This window comes from Varanus komodoensis, unplaced genomic scaffold (genome assembly GCF_004798865.1).
Source record: "Varanus komodoensis strain SLA01 unplaced genomic scaffold, ASM479886v1 scaffold32, whole genome shotgun sequence".
NCBI lineage: Eukaryota > Metazoa > Chordata > Lepidosauria > Squamata > Varanidae > Varanus > Varanus komodoensis.
This window is the reverse complement of record NW_025335798.1, coordinates 6,801,822-6,822,693: the sequence shown is the minus strand read 5'-3', so window position 1 is coordinate 6,822,693 and position 20,872 is coordinate 6,801,822. Positions and strand designations below refer to the sequence as shown.

At 42.2% G+C, this 20,872-nt stretch overlaps 1 protein-coding gene across 1 annotated transcript in view; it reads left to right on the top strand.

Annotated features, from left to right (window-relative positions):
• CNTNAP5 (contactin associated protein family member 5) overlaps window positions 1-2,627 on the top strand; it is a 314,549-nt gene extending 311,922 nt beyond the window's left edge. Inside the window, exons 23-24 of the mRNA XM_044438476.1 lie at window positions 1,173-1,244; window positions 2,431-2,627. Of these exons, the coding sequence (XP_044294411.1) occupies window positions 1,173-1,244; window positions 2,431-2,627 (269 nt within the window). The remainder of the gene's footprint in view (window positions 1-1,172; window positions 1,245-2,430) is intronic.
• Window positions 2,628-20,872: the final 18,245 nt, after the last annotated feature.

Sequence of the window (20,872 nt, the reverse complement as noted above, 5' to 3'; positions counted from 1 at the left end):
ATAAATTTCCCCCATGAACAAGATTCAACTTCCTGGTTCGGACTGCCAATCATTTGAGGTGGCGATCAGTAATCAGATTTTCTGCTACCATTTCACAGATAAGTGTGGATAACTCTTCACGTTCCTATTTTGTGTTACTACCTGAAGTTGGTAAGTTCTAATACAGTTATATTAGAAGGATCGATGTACAGCAGGGGTCTCAAACTCGTGGCCCGCGGGCCACTTTCCGGGATAGGTGGGGCACGGGGGAGGGGCCCTGTGGCCTTCAAAGCGCTGGCAGCACCCGGGCCGGCCTCCGGGAGCGACACGGGATGAGCGGCCCACCACCACCGCGGGGGTGGAATACTTGATGCGGCCCAGCCTCACCCAGACTCTACTTCCAGCGGCCCCCAGGTAAGTTGAGTTTGAGACCCCTGATGTACAGCGTTTTACAACCAAAGTGTTTCATCACAAAGGGAAAAATCAAACCATAGTGCTCCTGGCTAAGCCAGCAAGATTCATTATATGGCAAGGGCATGTACAGTAAAAACATCTGTGATTTAGCCATCAGCTGTATGAAATTGCTAGGTATTCAAGATGAAATTGTTAGGTATTCAAGAATATAGTACGTGTCAATGCACATGTCGGGGGAAGCTGTTCTAGAAACATTCCTGCTTATCAAAACATTTGATTATCTAGCAGTATAATCTTATTCATGCTTCTTCAGAAACATGTCTCATTGAATTTGGTGAGCAGTATTTACAATTAGGTGTTCAAGGACTACAACATGGTAAATTGTAGTCAATTTAAATATTAATTGCAATAACATGACACCACTGTCCTTAAGTCTTACATTTCCTTTCTCTTCTACTAGGGCATTGTCATTTTTGTCTTTTGTTACTTTACACAGTAGGGAAAATACTCTGTAGTGGTCTGGGAGTTTGCTTTGTTCTGAGAAATTAGAAAAGTTTGTAACCCTGGACAAAAATCTGACTCTTACTCTTAAATAAGTGCTGAGTTTAGATGATTGGTGTATCATTCTCAACGCCTTGGCCAAATAATCTAAGAAGAACAACTTGAAGGAGACAATACAGCCAGCACTTTCTGCTTACTTCACTCTCTGCTGCTAAGAATGTATCTTTCATTCTGGGTTTGCCCGAGTAAGAATTATTTGTATTCTTCATTAATTGCAGATCCATTTGGAAAGGCAGATGAGAAAGAGCCACTCACCAATGCCGTAAGGAGTGATTCAGCTGTAATTGGAGGTAACTTACTTTTTTAAGTTAAGCAAGGAACTCTTCTCTAATATGGCTCTTCCTGTTCTGTGCCCATGCTGCTGCTGCTGCTAAAGAAACTCCTGGAACCAATCAAAGGGAAATAATGTTTTCCAGAGAGTTTTTCCTTCCCTGCCTCTAACCATCATTGTGACTCTCTCACTTTTGAAGCTGTTTCATTGGATAGGCAAAAGCATCTGAGATTTCCATGGGGACTAGAGGGGGACATCTGAGACCAGACCTCTCTTCTCCAAGGATGGACCTCTTTCTCCAGCCTCAGAAGGGAAGATCCATTCTATACTGTAGATCCAAGACACACCCAGTGACCACGGGATTGCAACTTAAATGTTAAAAACTATTACAAAGAGAACTCACCAGGACATAATGGCTTGAAACTAAATTAAGGTGTGAAGTTCTAATGCAACTGTTATCAATTTATGGTTTGCCTAGACTTATAAGAATGTCTTAGTTCAGTCCTGTAAACTACATGGTAGACTTATGAAGCTAACTAGAAGTCCAGCCAGTTATCCTGAACCTCCTGAAGAAATCATCTTCTTTGACTCAACCTTGCCTTATAGCAAAGCAATCTTATAAAAAGTAATCAAACTTTATGACCCTTGGTCTTCATAATTCAGCAAGGTGAATTATAGTACCTATGGAAATGTAATGAAATCAGCACCATATCCATCAAGTTTACCTATTCCAATCCAGTGGATTGAGAACCCAGTTAAAAGTATGAATGTCTTAAATCCCAAAACATGGGCCACTAGACACGTTCAGTTGTTCCTTTGTGACCACAAATGCATGGAAAGATGGGTGCTCAAAGTGACATAACAGAAAAAATAATAATACAATACTATATATTTAGGCTTCTGTCTTCTTGGAGAAGAGATCTGGAGCTATATCCAGTGTCATACAAGCAGACACAATGAAATTTCCCCCTTCTTTTTGCACACAAATTGCATATATTGGACAAATGTACACAATATTGCCTTTCCAAATCAATTCTAAATTCAGGACACACTGAATTGGAAATTGGAAAAATATTCAAGGTTTGGGAAAAAACAAACTTAAGACTGGAGAAACTGAGAGAAGATGAAAGAGGCAGAGCCATCAATCTCTTGTCTTCACTCTGTTTTTCCCTTTATTATTTTGTCTCTTTTTTGTGTTTTCTCAGGTGTTATAGCAGTGGTGATCTTCATCATCTTTTGCATCGTGGCCATTATGAGCAGATTTCTTTACCAGCACAAACACACACATCGGAGCAGCCAGACAAAAGAAAAGGAATACCCTGGACACCTTGATAGTTCTTTTAAGACTGATGTTGACTTGCAGAACACAGTGAGCGAGTGCAAGCGGGAATACTTCATCTAGTGGACTCACCGGTTCCTTGTTACACTTTGGCTTTTTTTGTTTATGATGCTGGTGGTTAATTTATTCACTTTTGTTTCTTTTTACCCATCCATTCTTTTGGAATTTCCCCACTCTTTTGGAAGGAACCCACTTTGCACAGAAGAGATTGGCAGCAACTTCAGCATCTCAGTCTCTTTGCCCAAACTCACCACAGTTAACACCTAACAGCTTGAATAGCTGCGTATTCTCCCTGAGTTCCTCATAACATGCATGGTTGACTGTTGATTTCCTGGATTTCTGAAATGTTGCTTTCTAGACTCATTTAATTTACCATTTCATGTCGGACCTGAGCGATATAGACTAGAGGTAAATTATACAAGCTGATTATGTAGCATCGCAGTTATTGCAACGAGGTAGTGGGAAAAAATAAGACCAAATTACATCATTTTTAAAAAGTATCTTTGAGGGGAGCCCTTGGTTTTGAAAATTGGACAGAATAATTATGTTCCATGTTAATGGTGGCATCAGGTTGATTTTGGAGCTGAGTACCCAGAATGAATTTTTTCTTTTAATCCCTTTTAATTTCCCATTTCTCATTGTGATTTTGGGACTGAAAAAAATTCCCTTTATCCTTCTGAATTTAGGACCATAGATGAAGGCAGTGATCCATATTATGGCCAGACCAAAGATGACTGTTGCGGGTGGGTAAAATTAGAATATTTTTCAGAGGCAGGAGTGGCTTTCCGTGGCAGAAACAAAACAACAGAAGGTTGCAGCCTTCCTTAGATTTATTTAGAAAGAAAGCTTTGACTTTGCTTCAAGCTGGCTGAGCAGCTGTAGTAACAGCAGCCCAATAGCATTCCTCCTTTCAAACAGAATGACCCAGTAGGAATGACAGTATGGCTTTATATATATATTTACACACACACACACACACACACACACACACACACACACGTACATCAAGAATGTTCCTGGGAATGATGTCACGTGATGATGCAGAGTCATTCCTGTCAGGCCATTCTCTTTCCAGTGGGGCATACTACTGGGCTGTTGCACCACTATGTAAAGCTAGTATTGTATGGATATTTTTACACCTCCGTATGTATTTCACAGACGGACAGGGATATTTTATTGTAATATCCTCTCACTGGTAGGGTAATTGTTTTCCTTCCTTCCTTCCGGATGCATGATGAATTTGTTCCACTTGTGCAAGTGCCCATTAGTGCTAATACCTGCTTGTGCTTAGCACAAGTGCAGATTTCCTAAATCCCCCCGAAGCTTGATGCTCCAGCATAAATAGTGTGGTGTGGTGGTTAAGAGTGCAGGTCTGGTAATCTGGGTTCTAGTCCCTGCTCACCATGCTACCAACTGGTTAACTTTGCACCAGTGACAGCCTCTCAGCCCAACCTACCTCACAGGGCTGTTGTTGTGGGCATAATATTGAGTGGAGGGGGGAGAATGATGTAAGGCAAGAATGGGAGACAAATCTAATAAATCAATAAATCAATGGCCAATCCTCCATTCTGTCACCTTGCTTTGGATAGCTTCAGCAATACCCCTGGCAGTAATTTCCTCCCACTCCCTCACCAACCAACCAAACACGTCCTTCTCTTTTATCATCTTAGTTCTTTCCCCTGACAGATCCTGTTTTCTTTTTGGCTGCTCCCTGAGGGAAAAGCTTAGCCAGAAGCAGTTATGACCATCCTTTCCTCTGCTTTTAAGCAGATCTGAACCTTTTTAACTTAAAGTCTTTATCATGTTAATTCTGATCCACCAGGCTATTTTTTAAAGTACAGATGAATAATATTGCCGCAGCTAGTTACAAAAGCAATAAGCAAAGTTAAGCTACTAGCCATTAGAGAAAGGTCACCTAATGATAAGTAGTTGATTCCAAACAGAATACCTGTCCTCCCTTCCAAACCAAAATTACCAAGTCAGGCCTCCTGCTTAAGGGCAATGCACCTGACCCGGGGATTAACGTTGTCTCATCTGTCCTCTTCCTCATTAGCATGGCCTTTCCCACTGAATCTGAAATGGGCTGATTCTCATCAGTCACTGGTCTCCTTGGCATTTCAGCTGCAAATGCCAACCCCTTCTCTTCCTCTGAAGCAGAATCTGCCTCCATATCTCTTGAAGGTTCTGTCCCAGCAAGGACAGGTACAAAACCTACAGGCCCTTCTATGTCTTTTTACAATCTTCATCATAAATGGGAATGTTCCTAGAGACTTGTTTCTCTCAGTACCTTGCTGTCTTTCTTTGGACAGCTGGATCTTTTGCACCAGAGCAAAATTATTAGAAGCTTCCTTTAAGAGTTCAGGAGTAGTTATGAGGACACTCAATAGAGGACTGTATGAATGATTAAGGAAATGTAGACATAGTGACCCAAACAAAGTCAGGAATTAATCACTCTTTTCCCAGAAGATTCCATATTTTCCTCATGGTTTTGACTGTTCTTTGGTGGAGTCATCTTTTATGAGTTCAATAATAGGGGCCCATTCCTGTATAACATGTTTAATTGCATTCTAAAATGGGGAAAGGGAAGAAGGGGGTTTCGGATTTTTATTTCAATACCTTTACTCCTATAAATTATTGCGCTCTATTCCTCCCTTATTCAAGCTGACTATTATAAATCACCCATTTGCTCTGCTGCATCTGCTTTCCTTTTCCTTAATGTCGAAAGTATGGCAAATGTAGCCAAAGCAGGTAGTCTAATGGGATAAAAAGAGCATCTAAGCAAGAAAGCAAAACTGGATCCACTCATTATTAAAGTAAATGAAAAGCCTGAGTTAGTTACTGATATAGAAAGAGTTTTGATTCTTACAACAGCTTCTTCCTTTAAAATAAATTTTTAAAAGCTTGATAAGCTTTATTCATTAATTAGATGAACATGTTTTATATTTATTTAATTTTGATCTATAAACCCATTTTTCTTCTTAGAAGGGTTGCTAGTTTTCCCTCTTAAAAGGCAAGCTGGCATACATGGTTCTCTTCCTCTCAACTCTCTGGGGTAGGCTAGGCTGGCCCAAAGCCATTTAGTAAACATCATGGTCAAATGCAGACTAGAACCTGAATTTTCCAAATCCCAGTCTAATGTTGTACCACTGCGCCACACGGGTTCTCATTTGCATATATTTAAAAAGCAAGAAAGTTACACAGTCTCTCTTACACTCAAACACTCCCTTACCCATTTCTTGGATCCTAACTAGGAGACTGTACAAGTCCTTTGTTACAATATAGGACCCATATTTCAAGCACAGAATTGGTTTAAAACTCTCCCCCAGAAACTTGCAACATTCTTGGAGTTTTTCTCCATTGTGTTCAATCCTCTTTTCTTCTTTCTCATATCCGAAGACAGACATTCACCTGCATATAATGACTCTGCAGGGGTGAAGGTGAAAATCAACAATGCACTGCCGGGTACCACCCTGTCTCTCTATGCATTGTCATTATCTATAGGCTCCTTGCAGACCCTTTCAGAACATGTATAGATTAGCAACTGCACTTGCCGCTAATGAGCACAATGGGCTTACCTCCAAGCAAACGTGAGGTCTGCTAATCCAGTCTGTGGGCTCCATAGCGGACTTGTGAGGCACTGCTCTGGACGGAGCCTGAACAGGCAGATAAGACTGAACTCCTATCCAGATTTCTGCAGAGAAGAGATTTTATGAGCTCAGATTTAGAGACATGGTTAAATGTGCCTGGGTTTTGCTATTCTTCCTTCTTATCTTAATTGGCTCCCTATACAATGGTGCACTTTGTGTTGTTAATTGGAGTTTTTCTGGTGTAAGAAAGACACTTACAGCCCAATACCCAACTCAGTTAAGCAGAAGCAGTTGGATTTGCATTTAATTAGCCTCAATGAAAGCAATGGAATAAAATCAGTATAAATCTTAGTACCCTTAGTTTCACTTAGTTGGGTTATAGATTGAGTTGCCGATTTCATTAAGGGGCAGTATATTTCTTGTCTGCTCATTTGTAGGCTAGGCTTGGTCATTCCATAGGGTAATAAAAGAAATGCAAGTGACTTGTACAGTTAACAAGAGATCTGAATCACACACCAGTTTAAAAAAAAAAGAATACTGTTGCTTCTACAAAGGAGATCAGGTTTGAGCATGGGATCAGAGCATGAACCCTGCTGCATGCCCTCATCAATCTGCAGGCTGATTCCAGTGTCTTCTGGTCCCTTGACAGGGCTGGTCCTTCCATGAGGCAGAGGAGCTGTTGCCTCAGGCAGCAGATGTTGTGGGCAGGATGCTGGAGGACAGGGTGGTCTGTGTGTCATGTGACCCACCCTCCTGCTTTCAGGTGCAGTGGAGGATGCTCTCTTGTCCATGGCACCACACTAAGAGTCAGGCAGAGGTCTGGTCAACTTTTGTGCATGGAATGGCATGGTGCTGAGACCTGTCCTTTGCCTCGGGCAGCAAAATACCTTGGGCTAGCTATATCCCTGGCATCAGCATTTGATTTATTGTTCAACTGCTCTAATTCATGGCACAGGAAAAAAGGAAAAAATGGACAGAATTGTTTGACATAGTTTTGCTGCTGTATCCAATAAGGCTGTGATGTGAGGCTGCAGTAGAATGACTTCAGAGGAATATATTGTTGGGTTGGAGTGTCCTCCAACTGCAATCCTGCTGTCAAGATTGCAGCCAAGTAGTGTTATGCTTAGAATAGTCCCACTGGCAGAAAGGGGCAAGGAGACCATCACGTCCTTCCTTTTCTGTGAAAGCAGCAGGGAAGCGTTAGTGGCTCAGATGCCTTCTGAAGATGGAAGGAGCCACTTTGCCCACAGAAGGCTTTTCCAATTCAGTAAAAGGCATCCACCCATGCAAACTGGTTTTACCGTGGAGATCTCTTGCTCAACTGCAGGAAAAGGGCAACCAAAGTGTACACCTGCATAATAATAGTCACCAGTTTCCATCAAACTAGTTGGGTGGGGATATACCACCATCACCTTCACTACTTGAGTCTTATGCAGGAGCACTGTGGGATTGGGGGCATTACTTTGCAGACAAGTTATTCAGTGAAACTTCTTCATAAACCTACTTACAATCAATGTATGTCATTCCCAGATTCACTTAATCCCAATGGATTACACTGATTTTTCTCCTTTTTGCTACAAATGGCTATCCAACTACCCCCAGGCATATAAGTTATACCTGAGCAAATTTCTTGTTACTGCTAAAATTAGAATATCACAGCTGCGATTCAGCAGCCTGCCCCATACTCCAACGCAGGTGTCATGTATGGGAACATCCACTGATTCCAGAAGGACTTAATTGTGGGATCATGTGTGGGATCGTGGTCTGGATATCCAAGTATGACAGAGCAAATGGTCTTTGGAGAAAGGTGTTCCTTTGGAAAGTTTTGCAGGCTGTAGGTGATTCAGTGGTTCTTATTTCCTCGTGGGCCAAAAGTTGGGCTAAGTGGTGGTTTACAGCCTTAAAAAGGACGATCCTTCAACAGCAAAGAAAATAAATGCCTTATACACTGTGTGAAGCTCTCAGACACCCTATTCTTCCTTATAGGCCTTCATGCAGTGTTGAGACTTCCCTTAATCAGAAGAACTTAAATCATCTGAAGAACCTTTAAATCAGCTCAGAAAAATTTAGGCTGATTGAAGTGGGCAGAGAGTTCATGGCTGTTTTCTTTCTTCCTTCCTGGAGTTGCTCATGGCATCAAAGGTTTTTCAAGGGCATCTTCATAAAGCCACAGCCAAGCATTGTGAACTTCTGCAAACAATATGATAGCATCCCCTGCCATGGCCTGGTGGATAATTCAGTCTTAGATATGCATTTATGTTTGTTATTTTAATATATGTATGCCTCACCTTTCAAGGTAAACCCTAATAGAGCAGCTTCCACAAAAATAAGCTAAATATTTTTTTTCTTTAAAGAAAAAATAAACTAAAGCACTATACCACTAAAATTGCAAAACACTTGAAAGCAGCAAGAGCTAAAGTGTGAGGCCAGCAAAAGCTGAATAATGTCTAATAAAAAGCAGTTAGAAGCAGATTTTTTAAAAGGCAAATTCTGAAGACATCAAGCTGCCACTGAGAAAGCTCCAACTCTTGTGGCTCTTGTCTGATATTTCTTAATACTACACTATAATTTTGTCTAGAAAATTAAAGGCACAATCCTACTGGCCCCATTCCAGATTCATATAAGCCTCTGGACTCATCCAATGGTTGGAGCAAGATTCAACAGCAGCCATCTCCAAGATATCTGTTTTCAGAAACCTAGATAAAGTGCCAGGGAGTGGGAGGGAAGGAGGCTGGGGTGCCATTAAGCATCTGCTTGGGTAGACAGCCCTGGCCTCCTCCCCTCCTCTCCCAACCCACCAGGCACACCCCTGGCCCCTCTTTGAGGTTCATTTCCAATCCTGAAGGCCAGCTTTTGGTTCAGAGGTTATAGGACCTAAGTGCTGTGGCTCTGGAGATCCAATGGCATCCCGATGAGTTCAGAAGGCCATTGGATTGTGCCCCAAGTGACCACATACTTTGTGACTGCCACAGCTGTTTTACCAAGTGCCATGCATTCAGGTGAATAAGGGGCTGGTTCATCAGTGTTCACTGAAACTGAAGGTATCAGGGAATGCCTTGCAGGTATGAGTGAGCCAGGACAGATGTATAATATTAGCATCACTCATTGCCACCTGGAAGGCAATGCTTTTCAGCGAACTCAACTGGCACAGTAAGCTGCCAATTAACTACTACATCATAAGAAATCACCTGATATAGTTGAACATAGTAATCTTCCCCAGGCTTCAGGCCATGCTGCCTCTAAAGTAGCTGATTTTGGGCTCAATCCAGTTCCCATTCGTGTACTCAAGAGAGTTTCGTGACAATTATTGTGAGCTAGGTCAATTCCCTTGTCCTTATTTGATTTTTTTAAGCCCACTAGTTTTATAACTACAAGGCTTAATTCCAAATTTCACCACCTAAGCAAAACTGCTAAATTTATTATGCACTTTCAGCCACAAGGATAAAAGGGTTGAAATCATTCTTTTTCTCCTGTTCATTTATGAAGATGACATAGAAGGATCAGATTATTTCAGTGTTTATCTAAATTTGTACTTTGCTAACTTCACACCAACGCAGAAAGCAAAACCAAATGAAGAAGTAGGGAAACCATTATCAGTGTAAAAAAGCACATCAACTGATGTGCTGTAATTTGTATTAGACATTTATTTCCAATGATCTGATTCTACAAAGACGTTAGAAGCAAGGGTTTGCATTCTGGGATGTCGCCATGCCACCTGCTATCATATCCAGTGTTCCCTTTTTCCCTTGTATGAAAGTCCATGTTGCGTAGGCATTACACCAATATGGTGAAGGTTGCAGTCCTAGGCACAGTGCCCTTCAATATGCCCTAATGAACAAGATGAGATTTACTTCTGATTGGATATGCATAGGATTATGTTGTTAGTATTTTATGGCATTAATATTCCTACATTGTGCAGGAGTATTCTCCCCTTTGCTGCAAATGGCAATTTGGGTCGTTCAAATGTGCTTGCGTGCATACATTTACATTGTGGAATGAGCGTGTGGGGAGAAAGGTTAATGCACTGTAATAAAGATTGAAAACCTGGTGTGCAAATTTGGCAGGGTAGGGCATTGTCCCCCATGGTTGTGTGTGTGGATGGGAGGAAGACTACAACCCGCACAGCATCAAGATGTGGCAACATTAAATCCCATTTTGTTGTAAAATAACCAAGTTATCCAATCTTAGTATTTTTCCCAGAATGTTAAGCTGAGGGACGTCCATGTGCCGTTATGAAAACAAGGGGCCAGTCATTAGTCCCGCTAGCAAGGCTATTGGGGGCTACTAGTTATGATGGGCAGCTATATGCTGCTTCCAGTGTTGGAGGCAGAGACTCCGTAGAGCAGTTGCTGGAGAACTTGGCCAGGTGGGTCTGGACATACACAGGTCCTCCTTGTAGGCTTCCTGCAGAAAGCCAGCTGGCCACTCTGAGTGCAGACTGCTGGCCCAGAGGGTCCTTTGATCCGATTGGGCTGATTCAGCAGGAATCTTCTTATTGAGGGTTCATCATAGTAGTCTGATTAATGAGGCTCTCATCCAAAGCCCCAGACTGCCACCTGCCATTGATTCAGCCTTCTCCAGCAAGGCAAAGGGTACAGACACATGGACTGAATCTGAAGCCTTTATAGCCCTCCCTGCTGAGGAGAGCTAATGGCCAGTTTTGGTGGGGGGAACCCAGTGATGGAACAGAACATGTTGAAGTACAGGCAGGCGTCATGTCCAACTTCTTAAGCACGTGCTCCCAAGAGAGTCCAAAAGTGCAGGCAGCTGTGTTGATCTATATCAATATCTATATAAATCAATATCTATATAAATAATCTATATATTTGTGTGTGTGTGTGTGTGTGTGTGTGTGTGGCTCAGGGCTGAGTTTCATTTCTTAGTGTTTCTCCCAGAATGCATAAAACAAATCTAGCAGTTATCATGTCTGCCTGGTACAAGTCTTTTGTAAGTCTCACAGATCTCCTTAACTGCCCATCGAGGTTCAAGCCATCCCAAAATACTTTGCATTGCAACAGGAATGAGTGGTTGGGATACTCCCTTTTGCCGCAGCCACTGGGAAGATGGCAGCTAAGGCACACTGAGGTCTGGGGCAAGGAGTCCGATGGTGCCATCACCCCTGTTCATTAAAAGGTCCCTGGGCTTTAGCTCTGTGAATGCGGCTCTGCTATGCCACTGAACTGGAGCTGCCCCTGGCTGGGACCTTTCCTTTGCCAAGGACATGCTCCAGGCTATATTCCTGGTTGCTCACAGCATCAGGCAGTGACGTTATGGATCTCTAGGTCTAGTCCTGGCAGGACTTTATGAGCAAGTAAATAAAAACCAGAAGAATGCCAGCCAGAGAGCTTTTTTGCAAGGACACAACTGGCTGGGAGACCTCTGCTTAACTACAGTGTGGAGATGACAGAGTTCACTGCCCTCTACAGGACACTACGCTCTGGACAGCATTTCAAAATACATGCCACAACTCGCCAATGGGCTAATCATGTGGACATGCTGCTCTCTTAAACTTAAGTAGCTTAAAAGGTTGCGTGTAGATTCAGAATTTTTTCATGTTATCTCTGACCTTTTTGGGTATTCAATACAAAGTAACAATGGTGGCACTGTTGCAATGACAGGCTCTTTGCTAATTTGGGGGTTGGTCCTCAGTGTGCGTGTGTGTGTGTGTGTGCAAGAGAGAGAGATTTCCATGAAACCAATGAATTCATGTTTGCTTTATGATATAAGTTCAGAAGTCCTTCTAAAATATCACTGGTATCCGTCTAGAATATGTTACTTGAGGATTTGAAGCTAACCAGATAGGCAAATGGAGAACCTGGCCTTCATTTATCCTAATAACCATTTCACAATTATTAGCACAATTTGTATATGACCATTATACTCTACAAAACTAATTCAGATAATACAGAAATTATAAATGTTCATATACAAATTACAGAATAATACACACAATAATATAGAAATTACAAATGATCGTATGCATATGTATAAGCATATACATATGTGCAAATTAATATAAACTACTCTAACATTTTGAACTGAACACTGGCCACCTAGATATCTGGCCAAGCAGGGTATGATGGTGTTGATAACAATCCCCTCTTGTTAGATCTTCATTTCCATAACCAGAGACATGTGGCCACTGATGTTTTCCTGAAGTCCATGAAGGCAGTAGTTAAGTGATATTAGCAATCAGACAATGCGCACAATGCAATATTCAGAAGTAACTCCTGCTGAGTTCAGTGGGACTCGCTACCTCGCTCCTTGTTTAAGAGTGCAGCCTAAGTCACTGAACCATAAACAGGGAACCATGGGATCCAGCTATGGGAAATAGTAACCATATTATTCCTGTAGCTCTATTTAAATAAAGTCATAAACAATGCTGGGAAATTCTGATAACTAGTTAAGTGATGGAGCCCTTTCCAACCAAAGCATTTAGACATCAAGCTTTGTGGAAGCACAGTAATGCGTCTGTGTATTCTTTGCTTACAATTCTAAATATACCACTGGATCTAGTTTGGATCATAGTCAGACTCCTCAGTTCAGAACCAAAATGGGTCCATATCATGAAACAGTATCCTACTGATTGTGCAGTGGAGCTCAAGCCAGTGACTCAATGGAGCTCAAGCCAGTAGTATGCCTACACATTAATTTGGGAACTTATTTTCTCACTTTCAACTGTTTATATAAGCTAGTTAGTGATAATAGGAACACAAATGCATCGATATTTTACAAAATCTGATGCACCTGGAATTCTGGATAAGGAAAGTCAACCATTTGGCTCAGTTTTCCATCACCTTCTCTCTGTATCCCTCCATCATGTGTCCTGACTGTTTCTAACATAGAAGAGCATCAGAGTTGTTTTCTGGCTTAATTTTTTTCTAGTATAGCTAAAAATACTACAGGTTTAGATCCATACTTATTCTAGTCCCTAAATCCAATAAGCAAGTATATCTACTCAGAGTGGTGGTTGAAAGTCTGCCCTATCATTATATTTTGCTACTGTCTGCTGTACTGGGGATATCAGGGGTATCTTTTTTTACTAGATCACATCTACTTTAAGTGTAAAATTGGCACTGAATTTTAAATAGACTCTACAGCTTTCAGTTTTAATTTTCAATTTTCTAGAAACTCTTTTTCAGTAAAGTAACCACAAATATAATCTAAGACTCCAGTAAAACAAACAAAAACAACAACAAATTGCAAGACGCTTTGGGCATTAAAGCAAAGCTAGAGGAAATGGATGTACAATAATCTCATGCTTCAAGCTCTTCATCTTCCCAGTTGCAAGATGTGCAATCAGACCTCTTCTTGGGAACAGCTTGTGTCCCCCATGATTATATGAGCTATGAAAGTTGTGTTTTGGAAGCTATGAAAAAACACAAGGAGCAGGAAGAACTTTCGTTTCCTATTTCTTCTGCTTTGCAGAATGTCCAAATCCATGCTAAGTGGCACATGGAAAATAAGCTTAGCATACAAGGTAGTCTTTTGGTTACAGGAAACTCTATGAAACCAGAATGGTAGCTACAAGTTAACTCTTCTTCCACTGTTTACTTTTCAAGATAGAATCCCCTAGGATGTAGCCTCAGTCCAAGTCAGTTTTGTAGACCATGTATCATGTCTTAATACAGTGTATGGGGATTAAAACAGAACGACAAAAATTAGCCTTAGCCTTTTGGTTTGTTTGTTTTCTATGGTTATTGTTGTACAAAGAAAGACTTAAACTGTAAATATTGTATATTTAATAAAGAGAGCCTTTTGTATGATTTTGTGTGGAAGACAAGCGGCTCATGCTATGATTCTTTTTAATATATAAATGGACTGTGTTGGAAAGGGGCAAAAGGAAGCACTAAACCTGAAAGTGGTTTCATTCTGTTCTTGTAGGCGATCAATTCCTACAACAGGAGCAATACTGTGGACAGTAATAAAATGTGAAGCTCCCACAACTCAGATTTATTGATTTCAAACATTGCTAAAAGTGCTGTCACAGGGTATTTGATCACTGCACAGCATCCCAGACGCGAGTAACTAATCACGCTCTGCAGCACCTGCCTCTGAAGTGTGTGAGGGCAAAAGTGCCCTCTTGATGGAAGTCACGTCTGAAGATCTGCTTGGGGTCTGCTTGCAGAGCATCTCCTGGAGCAAAGGCCCTCCAAATCTCGCAACTCCAGAGCAGGCATAGCCACCTGCTTTCCCTTACCATATTCTTCTGCACAATGAACATTCCTGATCACGTGTGTTTGCTATTGAGTAAATATGCAGAGCACAAAGCTAGAATGGGAGGGGACAAAGTAAACCCTTCCCACAGCAATTACCAAGGAACTAACAACACATGACAGGACACTCTGAATGTAATGAGCGTGCACATGTTGGATTTGTTTGTTTATTTAACAGATGCCTACACTGCTTACCCTATTAAGGATATCACGCAGTAGGTCACAAACATACATAACATCCTTCAACCAGGACACTAATAAAGCATTAAAAGCAGTGATTAGAGTACCACATTCAGCATGCAAGCAGGGCAGTTGGGTCAGCAGCTTCCCACCCACCACCTTTCTGTTGTGAGAGGCAGCCTCAATGCAGTCATGTGAAGATGCCCGGAGAGCTACCAGGGACCTTCTAGGACCAGCCATTAGAGCTGCGTGAGTGATCAGAACTATGTATGCTACACAGGTGAGAAGGAGAATAAATGAGAGCCAGTGTGCTATAGTGGTTAAGAGCGTGCATCTGAGACGATCTGGGTTCTAGTCCCCGCTCAGCCATGGAGCCAACTGGGTGACTTTGGGCCAGTCACAGACTCTCGACCCAACCTACCACACAGGGTTGTTGTTATGGGGATACCCTCCTGTACCCATGGAAATGATGATGGTAGAGATGGGTAGCATGCTCGCCTTCCTCACACATTTATCATACAGAGACCCAAATGCCTGGATTGTGCTTCCACAATGCCTGGACTGCAAAGAAAACCTTCATTGGGACCAAGGAATAGTTACCAATCATGTGGCATTATGCAAGGTTTGCATCTGGATGTTCTCATGAGAAATCTACATGAGCGGCTGCAGAACCTTGCAAGTGTCCCAGGTTCACCCTGCCCACCATAACATGTTGGATTCACATTTGCATTATTCTTTCTTAGCAGGGTATGAAAACATCAGCACCCAGAAACACGGCAAGGACCTTCTTTTGGCAAGTCAGGCAAAAGAAATGTAAAAGCTTACAAATAATAATAAAAAGCTACACTTATAAAGCTGAGCACTCATAAGGCTTCCATCAATCAAGTGCAAACATTTGCAGAACCAAGCAGATGCCAGAATGGATTCATCGACCTGCAGGCAGCATAGCCATTTGAAGCATATCCATAGCAGTCTTATTACTTCACTTTCCAAAACTATGTTCTTTTCCCTAGAAAGGTTGAGCATCCCTCTTATGTGTTAGTTGGCGTCACTGACCATTATTTTTATTATATAGCCATGGGTGGCCTGAACAGTCCAGGCTGGGCTCCTAGTTTAGCATCAATATATTTATCTGAAGAAGAACACAAGCCATCTCTACCTTCTTTATGACATTTCCCAGTTACCCCAAATTCACTGTGTTATCTTTATGGTCTCATGTCAGAATAATCCTAATAACAGTACTCGTTATCTCTGAAAGCTTTTGGCAGATCTAGCTGAAAGCAAGCAAATAAACAAAAAGCTCATTATAGTTAATTTCACTCAATAAGCAATCACAATAAACAATCAAGCGGCAGTCAACAGCCCGGGATTGCCCTTTAGAGCTATCAGGCCCAAATCCCTGCATTGTCACAATTTACGATAAAGCAGAATGACACATTTATAGAATTCCCAACCTGCTCTTTGCTTTTGATGTACAAGGGAAAGACATGAGGGTGGGGGCATATCACAGAAGAGATGTGGCCGGTCAAAAGGAGGACTGACTAACCTTTCTCTATCCTCTTATTCTTCTCTGCTACTCCTCCTCCTCCCTGTATATTTTCTAGGTGAGATTCTGAGACATGATTGTTATACAAACATGGAAAAGCAGCTGAGGGAAGGGATGTGGGGGAAGCTATGGGAAAGGCAAGGGTTATGCATCTTGCTTCCTGCTTCTCCCCTGCAAAGGTCCATGCCATCAGCAACCATCTGACCTACCTTTGCAGTTGGCCATGTGGTTTAACTTTCTTCCATGCAGTCCGCTAGTTACAACCTCACTTCAGTACAAGTGCACACACATACAATCCTCACTAGATGACTAAAACACCATGGCGTGTAAATATAAAACAGCCACTGGGATTCTATGGCTGGTTCATCATCAAAGCAAAAAGTTATTTGCATGGGTGACTGACTAATCCCAGATCTATTATCACAGGAAGAGCATGTGTATCAAATCAGACCCCATGTTTTTCAACGGAGGCAGCTGAAACGTTCAGAGTCATTCATCCCAGGTGCATAATGCAGGAAGGAGCATAATGCAGGAAGGAGAAACCCAGGTGCAAAATGCAGGAAGGAGCAGAATGCAGATCTCCAGAGGTCCTTCCTAGTATGGCCAAGGATAGGAATGCTGGCAATTGATGTCCAGAATGATCTGGTTACCGTGCACCTCTGTTTAATTGAATGTAAACTAGCCTTTAGAACTTCCCCATCCTCGGTGATCACTGACAATTCAACTATGAATGTATGAGAATGTCATTTCAGTTTGCAAATAACCAGAAAGCTCCTCATTTGCATCCCCCAAATGCATGGAGTGTCATTATTCTTTTTAGAAAAAGCGTGTGCATTTCCATATTTTCGTTCATGTTTGAAAATAGAATGTTTTTCCCTTTTGAAAAAGGCTTTCTCTCACTTTGGTCAGTGCAGGGGGAGAGCATCTTTCAAAATGCACATGGAAATGTGCACTTTTGCCATTCAAAGGAAAAGAAAAACAGGTTGCAAATGGGAGAGGAGCTGCGCTTGAAAATGGAGAATCTAAGCAGGCACAAGCATCCTTGGTGCTCCCATCACTCATTCCAATGCTTTTCATTGCTGAGCATCCACATGTTTAACTGCCAGTTTTAATATGATAAGTCAGTAAGTGACCAGACATCTGAATCATGTGTATGATGAATGTGCAAATCTGCTTTTACTCTAGCCCAAGGAAGGAATTTCAAACATTTGTTCTGGCAAGCTGTCCCATGGCTCAAGTTCTGCTATTACAGATTTTTTCCCCCTCTTTGATAGAAAACCCTAAATCTCTGTCTGCTTAAATCAGTTGCCAATATGGAAATCAGCATGTCATAATCTACTGAGATCTCTTCCAGCCTTTGAGTTGTACAATTCTAAATTGAATCCCTGAGAAGTGAAAGAACCAGGATTAACTATACTTCCCAGAGCAGATTTCCCTCACAGTTGAAAAAACAGGGAAAAACATCATGCAGAAACCTTTAGCAGATACTGGAGAAGTGATGGTAATGTGCAGAAAGAGCCCTCCCAACGAATAAATCTCTTTAAGTGACATTTCTCACAGGATGCTAAACTAAAATATCTTCTGGTACCTCCTTTTGGGGCTATTAATTTCACATTAGGAAACTTGGAACAGAGCAAATGGGATAGAAATGGGAGTCAACATGAAAGCAGTGAAGGTCTGGGGCTTTTTATTATAGTTCCCTTAAAAGCACGAATGGATACTTTTCCTGACCTCCAGAAAAACAAGGAGAAATAGCCAAGTAATATTTTTATATCTGCTTCTTCCACACACATTCTCCCCCACAGCACATCACCCCCCCCCACAACACAAACCTTCAGATTTCTGTACTATTTTGAGGGGAGTGGATTGGGCCCATGAAAAATGCATTTGGGAAAGGATGGCCAAAATGAATGAACCTCAGGCCAGAAGTTGTGGTTTCTCTTGAGAAAAAAGGCAAGACAAAGGATAGAGTTCACTCAGCCCTGATCCAAAATCACAGAGTTGGAATGAAACTCAAATATCATCTATTCCATCTCAACTGTTTTGTGCCAGTGAGCACATTTGAAATTTTGAAGGAGTTTGTAGCACTCTCACAAGGTAGATGTCATGGGGGATTTGCCCATTCACATGAAGGTTATCCTGGTGAGCATGACCACAACCCAGTCTGATTATTTCCAGAAGGCAAAATGGTGAGATTAACAGAGAGCAGCTTGCCCAGGAGCCTGACTTCAAGGCAGAGGTATTCAGAACTACTCTTTTCAACCCAAATATAGATGACATTGGAAAGCAATATCCCCACCCCCACCCCAACTGCTCTGGCCTTACTTCTTCCCCACCCACCTTCAATTGGTGTGTGATGCTCGGTCCAAAGGAATGGCCTGTTGCTGCACTTGCCCATACTGATCAGATGTGCTTTACAATGCATTGGAAAGATATGAATGGCCCCCCAGGACAGAAGACAGGGCAGGACTGAGCAGGAGCCTCAGCTTTGCTCAGACAGCTGATTTTGGGACACCAGTTCTAGTAGCAAATGGGACCTTATCCAACTGAGGTAATGGGTGAAATCCAATTCAATTGTTGATTGATTGATTGATATCCTGCCTTTTTCCTACAATGGGCTCAAGGCAGCTTACATCATTCTCCTCCTCCATCTTATCCCTACAACAACAACCCTGTGAGGTAGGTTGGGCTGAGAGTCTGTGACTGGCCCAAAGCCACCCAGTTGGCCCCATGGCTGAGCCGGGACTCGAACCCAGGTCGTCTGAGGCCCAGTCCCGTGCTCTTAACCACTACACCACACTGGCTTAATAGGGAGTTCTTTTTAAAATTAATGTGCATGTGGCATCTCTTACCAATACAGCTGCATCCCAATTAGCACTGGAGTGAATCCTTTTGAAATACAGCCCTCCAGGATCTGCGGAATTCCTCTCATGCCCAGCCTGGTCCTGCAAAGCAGGCTGACCCAAGAGGAAGTCTGCAAATGCTGAGCCCCGGGAGCACAACCAGCGGCCTTCCTCACCTGTTACTACTGCAGTGCCGTCCTTCCTTCCTTCCTTCCTTCCTTCCTTCCTTCCTTCCTTCCTTCCTCTTCCTTCCTTCCTAGCTATGACCCTATTTTGCAACGCCATTCTGGATTGAGCCTCTACACTTCTGAATCAGAGAAAAAACCCTGTATAGATCTCTATGCTGTGAATTAAGCTAAGCATAAAGTATAATTGGGCCCTAAATTCTTCATTCCAGGCCTTGGTAATGTCAGCAACAATTTTCTTTATTGCTCCCAAGGATAAGAAATATGAACCATGCTGCACACTGGGAGAGGGCACACGCCCCTCCACCCCAAGCCCCACTGTGAAAGAGAAGTCTCACTCCAGCCTCAAGGAAGCAACATAAACTAATAATTTAGGCTCACTAAAAACCATGTAAGTGCGTGTTTGTGTGCAGATGCCTAGTATAACTGTTGTGTGACCCACTGATATCAGATGAGTTAGAAACATTTTAGCAATGAATAAACTGAGTTTATTTGCATATCAAACCACACATAAATTGACCAACAACAACAAAAGCCAAGAAAACCAAGAAATCTCTCTGCTAGCAATGCACAACACAATCTACAGGCCATATGTCCTCTAATCCCAATGAATAAAAAAATCTCTTTCAGAACAGCAGCTGTATTTTTTCTCACATTTCCATACTAGTCTGCATGTGCTTTTTGAACACTTTCTTTACTGTTTAACTCCACAGTGGCCCGAGTGTGCAGAGGCTTGTCTGCCCATGGCTACCACTGGCATCATCTGTTATAAGGGAAACTGTTTGCAATTTTATCTCCTGAAGCAAGTGCAATGTCTTGCCTGAGTGCTAAAGAAGTGACATGCAAGATTTAAAAGGGACACCTGTTCCATCACAAATTCTAAATGACGATTTGTATGTATTTTATGAGTTGTTGTTAGTCGCGAAGTCGTGTCCGACCCATTGTGACCCCATGGACAACATTCCTCCAGACCTTCCTGTCCTCCACCATCCCCCGGAGTCCACTTAAGCTCACACCAACTGCTTCAGTGACTCCATCTAGCCACCTCATTCTCTGCCGTCTCCTTCTTCTTTTGCCATCTATTGTTCCCAGCATTAGGCTCTTCTCCAGGGAGTCCTTCCTTCTCATTAGGTGGCCAGAGTATTTGAGTTTCATCTTCAGGATCTGGCCTTCTAAAGAGCAGTCAGGGTTGATCTCCTCTAGGACTGACCGGTTTGATCGTCTTACAGTCCAAGGGACTCGCAGGAGTCTCCTCCAGCACCACAGTTCAAAGGCCTCAATCCTTTTGCGCTCAGCCTTCCTTATGGTCCAACTTTCACAGCCATACATTGCAACTGGGAAAACCATAGCCTTGACTATACACACTTTTGTCAGAAGGGTGATGTCTCTGCTTTTCAGTGTTCTGTCTAGATTTGCCATAGCTTTCCTGCACAGGAGCAAGCGTTTTTTAATATCTTGGCTGCAGTCCCCATCTGCAGTGATCTTGGAGCCCAGGAAAACAAAATCTGTCACTACCTCCATTTCTTCCCCATCTATTTGCCAGGAAGTGAGAGGACTGGATGCCATGATCTTAGTTTTCTTCATGTTGAGTTTCAAGCCAACTTTTGCACTCTCCTCCTTCACCCACATCAAGAGGGTCTTTAGTTCTGCTTCACTTTTATTTATTTAATTTATTTTTATTTTTTTATTTTATGAGTAGCTGTTGGTTAAAAGAAGGCAAACAATTTAAAACAGTAGCATCTTCAGCACCT